An 8,895-nucleotide genomic window follows, 5' to 3' on the forward strand; every position below is an offset into this window, starting at 1 on the left:
TCATATTAGTTAAAACTCAAAATTTTCCCCATTAAAAAGTAGATGAGTACATATCAAGGAAATGGTCAGAGAAAATATCTTATACTTAATCAAGCAATTATAATACTAATTTAATATCATTAAGCAGTAACTAAATCAAGCAAAAACCTATTATAGAAAATACTTAACTTATACATATATTATGCAAAGGGAAAATTATTCCTACGCTCCACTGGAAATCGATATCTTCATCACTGTGAATCACACTTCCGTAAGCTGAGATCTCTTAAAAGTAATTAATTAATTCCTTACTTTCTAAACTAACTTACTATATCCTAACTCTTAAAAATTAAATCTATATGTATTCAATCATATCATTCTCAAAACTTAAAAAACAGATCTATAATTATTTCATTATATAATTCTTCCAAAATTAACTTCATCAAATACAATAATTGGTCCATTATATATCCACACATAAATCTAGAAATAATCCCTAATCCTACTTAATCCACATTATCCATGGCACGTTCCCGTCCACCATGTTTCAGCAAGATAAGGCACTAGATCACTTCAAGCGGACTTACCAAGATGTGCCACAAAAATGACATGGCTACTGGATGCTACTCCGAAATGTAGTTCGCCGTTGTCTATCGCTGAGCGTCTTTTATTCCCGATATGGGAGCTCATCTGGCCACACCCTAATCAGTTATTATGGATATAATATAATTTATTTTCACTAATTTGAAAGATACCTGCATCAGGATTTCCCTGTGTCCCAGCAAATTTCCAACACTGCATTTATCACTTAAAAAATTTTCTACCTGCCACCCGAGTTATTTTCTTGTTCCAGACTGGTATGTTATGCTACATATTGCGATCACTTAGAACTACTTGTTGTTTTCGCACTTGTGCCTTCGTTTTTGCTTCTGTTGGTCTGTCACGTGGCGTCACTTTGTCACGAGATGTTTTCAACACTTTGACGTCATGGTGTGCCCTTATTTTTTGTGTCTGCGTCTTGTCCTGTTGACCATATTTTGTGTGTGGAGTTCGCTTGAGTCCTCGCAATGATATTCTATTTTTGATGACTCGTCCCGGCTTGTTTGTTTCGCCCGTTCATGTAGCATCCGCTTTGACCTCATGTTGTTCACATGATAATGCCTTCGTGTGTCTACGACATAAGCAGATCATACCTTACAAGCGATATTGATCGTAGCAAATTAGATTAAACCGATTTATTTTTTATCATAATGAAGAAAGATACAAATAACTCCTAATATATTTTCTCTCTAGACTGTCGTTGCTCTCGCCCTCGTGGCCATTGCTGCCTCTGCTCCTTCTCAACCAGCCTATGGCTATACTCCTCAGCCAAACTATGAGGTAAGTATAAATTTGGATTTTTTTTGTGTGTGAATAATACATATCTTAAAAGAAAAAAATGTATTGCATTGTTCTATTTTTATGCATATTCTTCCAGGTCCCTGCGAAGTACGACTTCAACTATTCCATGAAGGACGACTACTCCGGCAATGACTTCGGTCACCAAGAAGCTCGCGATGGTTACGATACTCAGGGATCTTTCTACGTTACTCTTCCCGACGGTCGTCTGCAGAAGGTCGCCTACACTGTCAACGGCGACTCTGGTTACTTGGCCCAGGTCAGCTACGAGGGTGAGGCCCAGTACCCCGAGTACAAGCCTGCCTACAAACCAGCACCTATCTACGCCTAAATGAAATTCTATACATTATGATGGATATTTATTAAACAGGAAGTCTACTAACACATCTCATTTCCCAGTCTACATATCATTATATAACTTGTATAATATAAAATAATCCTATCCATGTTAAAGATAGAATGTAATGAACTGCCAATACAAGACCGTCTTGAGTACTCTCGTGATTACTCTGTTGCACTACCAATTTAGCAATCTCAGTTTTCTTTCCACACATTTTCGTTACCGACATAACGGACAGGTATCGATTACTTGACCACATTTCAATGAAGAAACTTAAAAGGAATCCTATTTTTCACATCCTTCGATCTATAGTATTAAGACAAACAAGCATACTCGCGAGAAGTGTACACGTGGAATGACCACAAGAAAGATGAGAGCGCGCGCTCTCTCATGTACGCCCAGCTACACTCAAACGCAGTGTATATATTCAGTATAATTATATCTAGTAAATAGAGTGGTTGAGTGAGTATATTATATGATAGATAGGTTCCTTTTATCCTGTCTATTTTTGCACACTGTCAAATGTGTATGTGTGTGTGCATAAATACAGACATGGATATGTAGCAGAATAAGATAATGACATTGGAGCATCTGTATATATCTATCCGCTAAACTGTAGAGTGTAAAAAATAAAATATGGCTCGTGTATATATATAATATATATATATATATATATATATTATATATATATATATATATATATATATATGTCATATATATATATATTATATATATATATATATATATATATATATATATATTATATAGATATATATATATATATATATATGTATGCGCACACACACACACACATACAGAAACACACACATGCATACATACAGAAATATATGTCTGTATACACACGCAAACACACACACATATATATATATATATATATATATATATATATATATATATATATATATATATATATATATATATATATATATATAAATGCGTATGTATATAGATATATCATATAAATGATATATATATATATAGGCATATAAGTAATAGCAATCTCATCTACAAGATTCCTCATTCTCCTACCTTAGGATCGGCTGTCCTCAAGAGTGTTGAAAACCAACCTGGATGTAGATCATGCAGTCCCGATGTAATGAATGAGGTGGTTCTCCACTCACAGCATAAAGCCCTGGGCTTCATCCTCGTAGCTGATCTCGGTTACGTAACTGGAGTCACCATTGACCTGCAGACGACCGTCGGAAAGGAGAACATAGTAAGGATCCTGAGTATTGTAGCCATCACGGGCCTCCTGATGACCGAAGTCGTTGCCGGAGTAGTTTTCCTGCGTAATATACATATAGAAACAGATAGATAATTTGTTAGTAAAATTAACTTTTAGATTCCAGAAATTATAATTCTACCTAATAATTAGGCTGAAGTACCATAGACTAGTTGACAAGGAGCAGGTGCATCAACGGCCACGGGAATGAGGGCAACGGCAATCTCAAAAAATGTATGATATTAGGATTTCCTTTCACATTTTATTATGCACTGAATTATCATTGCTCCGGTTATTTTATGTAATTAGCAATATCCTATTATAAATCTAATAATGGGTGTTTACAGTATTTCTTACCGGGGTGAACATGTAGGTAGATGAAATGTTATACTCCTTCTCACCATGTGCTTTGTATACTGTGTTCCACGAGTAGGACAATAGTAGAAACGCCCCTTCTTTCCGTGCCACCTTTACGCTGAAATACAATCATCATCCACTCCATAATGACTCTATTCCATGTTTACATTGAAAATTTGCGCAACATTACAGTAGCGGTTTATCATACTGCACATTGTACATATGTGGTAAGAGAGAGAGAGAGAGAGAGAGAGAGAGAGAGAGAGAGAGAGAGAGAGAGAGAGAGAGAGAGAGAGAGAGAGAGAGAGAGAGAGAGAAAGCAGGTTTTTGCAGCCTTATTTAGATGTTATTGTATTCGTAGATACTGAAATAACATTCGTATTACTGTGCTCCCCATCAATCTTTATGTAAGTTATATAATTTCTTCATGTTTGTGTCTGCCATTTTTTGTAAATTTACAATTCAATATTCTTCATTACGTTTCTCTTTACTACTGCTATTTTATTTTAGAAAACAATGTCTATAAATTTGCATTTTTATATGAACACAATGCCATATATGGTTCCATTTTTTCTCTTTGAATTGATAATAAAATCGTGGGTGTGTACACACACGTATCTACCTATCTATATGCATACGCATAAGCACACACACACACACACACACACACACACACACACACACACACACACACACACACACACACACACACACACACACACACACACACGTATATACATAAATTTATGCATGCGTGCGCGTCTGTGTGTGTCTATGTATATATATATGTACATCAGTATCAATCTATATATGTATATACGTATACACATATATAAGTATATATGTGTACACACATGCATATACACAGGAAAACATCAGATACAGAAAGGGCCATGGATATACAAGTACAGTACATACATGGGCGCGCGAGCGTTGTTAGTCTGTTCTCCCTCACTGGTTTGTGAAGTGCATAGCCAAAGGCTGGCTAAAAAGGAACAAATGAACAGTGTTACTAAATTTTTTATATCAATTTGCAATGCAATGTTTAATTCTGGTAGGCATATATAGTTGAACCAATTTTTTGTTAGTAGAATATTCTATTTTTTTACAACATTAATATGATAATGTATTAAGTGAGATTACATTCAACATTTCCTCCTATTATATATATTAATTATATTTAGAAATCTGTGCAATGTTGCAGATGAATGTAATTTGTACGGTGGAATATGGTCTGTGAAGGAGAGGAAGATGATGGTTATAATCCAAGGTGAAGGTCATTCGAAAGGAAGGGGCGTGTCTAGTGTAAGCCTACACGTGGACCACAGTATAAAAGGGACCTTTAAGATCGGAGCATGACACTTCATCTACCTCCACCATGTTCACCAAGGTGAGAAACATCAGGACAGTAAATATAATTTGTAACCAAAAAGATACATTTGTAATATTCGCAATATTTTCCATGATAGGCTGACAAGAAAATATGAAAAGAACTTGAAATATGGTATAATTATTGCGTTCTAGACTGTCATTGCCTTCGCCCTCGTGGCCGTTGCTGCTTCTGCTCCTTCTCAACCAGCCTATGGATATACCCCTCAGCCATCTTATGAAGTAAGTACACTTTAAATCTTAAATCTGAAAATCACTTTTATTACACACACACACACACACACACACACACACCAAACACACATATATATATATATATATATATATATATAAACAATCTAGTATCACAAGATTCTAATTCTATGGAACTTTTCCAGGGCCCTGCTAAGTACGATTTCAATTATGCTGTGAAAGACGACTACTCTGGAAACGACTTCGGTCATCAGGAGGCCCGTGATGGCTACGATACTCAGGGTTCCTACTACGTCCTCCTTCCCGACGGTCGTCTGCAGAAGGTAGCCTACGCTGTCAACGGCGACTCTGGTTATGTGGCCGAGGTCAGCTACGAGGGTGAGGCCCAATACCCCGAGTACAAGCCTGCTTACAACCCAGCCCCTGCATACAAGCCAGCTCCTACCTACGCCTATTGAATATATTTATGATGAATATTTATTAAAATGAGAGTCTACTAACACTTATCTCTTTCGCCTGTCAACTTGAATTAGTTAAAAGTGGGGGTGTGTACAGTATTCGGTTAGTTTCCAAAGCCAACATCTCAGGATTCTTCAATTACACGACAAAAGAAATGCACATCTTACCTCGAAATTGCAGGTAAAATATTTTTCAAAAATATTCCTAAAATATGGCAATAAGTAAATATAAAACATTAAAATAACTGAAAAGTTTCATATTTGAAGATGTGGTGCACACAGTTGCGTCAAACCAAAATATCGGGTAATTAAGTCCGAAACATACTATGTTTCAGAAGACCCCATCATAATCTTAAGGAGTATGTAGCGAGCCTAAATAATTTTAGGGATGTTGAAAGCCATTTGTACTATATGTATTTATTTACGGAGGTCAATATTCAGTACTTAATCTCATTAGTTATTTTCTAATCAAGAACTGTTCGAGTAACTTAATTTAATCATAAACATCATGGACCTCTCAATTACTTCAGTAGGTGCTGGTGCGGGTCATCTTTTACTGTACAGATGAAAATAACCGCTAACAGTACATCGTTTAAAATATACAGTTTTTAACAATTTCTTTCGAGCTATCGGCAAGGCATATAAGTTGTGCAAGGAAATTTCGTGTTGTTAACAGTTCAGTGCTACCATGGCGAGCAAAGGCTGAAACTGGCCAACAGTAGTTAAGAACGGTCTCATACTTCTACATGCACACAAAAACGAACCTGTGAATATGAATGTCCAACTTCTCTATTTGCGTGATATAGATAATATCACGCAAATAGAATATTTAGGCTAGTAGTATTTGTACTCAAATAAGAAAAGGATGGTATTTTGCTTAGAAATTATTAAATCAAATTATTAAATCAATATTAAACGACGTACATAAACGTTACTCTGAAAACTGGTGAAAGGTTCTTACGTATTCTTTAGAGCTTTACAAACTATACAATAGGAGATGCGGTGCTTGCCTTTGTGAATAAATATAGTACCTGTAAAATCAGTACTTTATGCCTCAAACGTTTCTGAATTTGTTCAGATTCGCTGCACAAGCATTTGGCATCTGGGTGAGGGCTTCTCAAAGGTTAGACACAGCTACGATAATGCACAGCAACCTATGTGGTATAAAACATTTCAATCATTATGATTTATGCCTACTAACTGACATACCGTAAGAAGAGAAAGAAGAAACCGCATGATCTTTTATAACGTAAATGAGGAATTTTAAATGTCGGATTTTGGAACTACCATTCATTTTATGCTTAAAGACAGTTTCTAATTATTCAAGTGACCAGGTTAAAAATATAAGTGTTAGTAGACTCTCTTTTTAATAAATAATATAATTATGAAATGTATTTAGCGTAGACAGAGGTAGGCTTGTAGGCAGGTACAACGTTGTAGGCAGGCTTGTACTCGGGGTACTGGGCCTCACCCTCGTAGCTGACCTCGGCCACGTAACCAGAGTCACCGTTCATGGCGTAGTCGACCTTCTGCAGACGACCGTCGGGAAGGAGAACGTAGTAAGAACCCTGAGTATCGTAACCGTCGTGAGCTTCCTGGTGACCGAAGTCGTTGCCAGAGTAGTCGTCCCTCACTGCAAAGTTGAAGTCGTACTTGGCAGCTACGTGGAAAATATCCATAAAATTAGGAGCATGCTATACTATACTTATTTATATGTTCATTCATTAATTTTATTCAGAAGCATGTGATATTTAGATTACCAAAACTGTACCTACCTCATAGACAAGCTGAGGAGCATATCCATAGGCTGGCAGAGAAGGAGCGGAGGCAGCAACGGCCACGAAGGCGAGGGCAAAGATAGTCTAGAAAGAAGTGAGAATATGAAATGACGAGTTCCGTTTTTTTCCCCCAAGTGCAAAAATAACGCATTATAGAATGTGCTACGATTTTTTTTATTATCATTGTTATTTTTTGGCTTGTAAACTTTGTTCTAATATAAATCTGATTTAGGCAGGATGACATTTCTTACATTAGTGAACATGATGGAAGTAGATGAAGTGTGATGCTCCTATTATTCACTAAGTCCCTTTTTATACTGTGGTTCACGAATAAGCCTATAGTAGACACGCGCCTTACTTCTGGGTGACCTTCAACTTGGATTATAGCCATTATTTTCCCCTCTATTAAAGACCATATTATCACTTCATAAATTACTACTGATCCTTCGATTACCTTATCTTCAAAAATATGGTTCAATTACTAACGACCACGATTGTGCTAAATCTGAAATTTACTTTGTTACTGATATACTGATATAGTGTTTATTGCATGACCCACTACCACTTAAGTAGCGCTTATCTAAGTACCTCAACCATTAAGGCTTATTTGTCTTGTGCATTTCTGCGTGTATGCATGTGGGCATACATATACATGCAAACTGATACGCATACCCACTAACATAAATATCGCATAGAGCAGAATTAAAGGTTAAAAGTCGTGATAAATAGAGTCTAAATTTGCTTACAAGGTATCAGAGATATCTTCGTATACATGGACATAGCAATAATATATACGTACTGTAGATATTGTATGCATGTTTGTAGGTATCATATTGCAGTCTGGTATACTGACGTCAATTTAGACGTTCCTTAAAAGAACTGTGGACAGTTTTATCCTAGAATCAGCTGTATAACAAAGGTAAAGAATAAAATCTGACCCATGTTAGTATCGCCAGTTCTAATATCGATTCTGACAATAATTTACTGTTAACATAGCTTCTAGAACATTCACGTTGAAAAATGCACAATGGGCGGGGTGATAAACTTTCACAGTACCTTTGAGAGAGTAATATAGCCAGTTATAGAGACAAATATAATGAATGTATTTCAAGGGCAAGGTCACACGAAAGGAAGGGGCGTATTTACAATAGGCCTATTCGCGGACCACAGTATAAAACAGATTTGGTGATTTATGGGAGCATCACACTTCATCTACCACCATGTTCACTAAGGTAACAGATATGACAAGCCTGCCTTAATCAGACAAAGCCAGATCACACCTTACAAGCGATATTAACCGTAGCAAATTAGATTAAACCGTAATTTTTTTTAGTATCTGTAGAAAGCTACAAAGATCTCGCAATTGCATATGTACTTCCTTCTAGACTGTTGTTGCCCTCGCCCTCGTGGCCATTGCTGCCTCTGCTCCTTCTCAACCAGCCTATGGCTATGCTCCTCAGTCAACCTATGAGGTAAGTATAAATTTGCATTTTTTTTTTTTGGGGGGGGGGGGGTGAATTTTACATAACATAACTTGCATATCATAATTCTAATTTTATGCATCGTTTTCTAGGTCCCTGCCAAGTACGACTTCAACTATGCAGTGAAGGACGACTACTCTGGCAACGACTTCGGTCACCAGGAAGCTCGCGATGGTTACGATACTCAGGGTTCTTACTACGTCCTCCTTTCCGACGGTCGCTGCAGAAGGTCGCCTACACTGTCAACGGTGACTCCGGTTACGTGGCCGAGGTCAGCTAC

The 8,895-nt window shown here is 36.8% G+C and overlaps 2 protein-coding genes across 3 annotated transcripts in view; both read left to right on the forward strand.

Moving 5' to 3' along the window:
• Positions 1–4,679: 4,679 nt before the first annotated feature.
• The window catches only part of LOC119595647 (cuticle protein 7-like), an 8,572-nt gene continuing 4,356 nt past the window's right edge, over positions 4,680–8,895 (forward strand). Inside the window, exons 1-3 of one of the 2 annotated variants that reach the window (XM_037944764.1) lie at positions 4,680–4,707; positions 4,842–4,928; positions 5,084–5,398. In XM_037944764.1, the coding sequence (XP_037800692.1) occupies positions 4,696–4,707; positions 4,842–4,928; positions 5,084–5,356 (372 nt within the window). In that variant the 5' untranslated portion in view covers positions 4,680–4,695 and the 3' untranslated portion in view covers positions 5,357–5,398. Of the gene's footprint in view, positions 4,708–4,841; positions 4,929–5,083; positions 5,399–8,895 lie in introns of those variants that run through there. The other variant, XM_037944757.1, reaches the window with a different exon arrangement.
• The window catches only part of LOC119595723 (pupal cuticle protein Edg-84A-like), a 697-nt gene continuing 129 nt past the window's right edge, over positions 8,328–8,895 (forward strand). Inside the window, exons 1-3 of the mRNA XM_037944836.1 lie at positions 8,328–8,366; positions 8,520–8,606; positions 8,708–8,895. The exon at positions 8,708–8,895 is cut by the window's right edge and continues 129 nt beyond it. Of these exons, the coding sequence (XP_037800764.1) occupies positions 8,355–8,366; positions 8,520–8,606; positions 8,708–8,895 (287 nt within the window). The 5' untranslated portion in view covers positions 8,328–8,354. The remainder of the gene's footprint in view (positions 8,367–8,519; positions 8,607–8,707) is intronic.

The sequence above is a fragment of the Penaeus monodon genome, chromosome 3 (genome assembly GCF_015228065.2).
Source record: "Penaeus monodon isolate SGIC_2016 chromosome 3, NSTDA_Pmon_1, whole genome shotgun sequence".
In the NCBI taxonomy this organism is placed as follows: Eukaryota; Metazoa; Arthropoda; class Malacostraca; order Decapoda; family Penaeidae; genus Penaeus; species Penaeus monodon.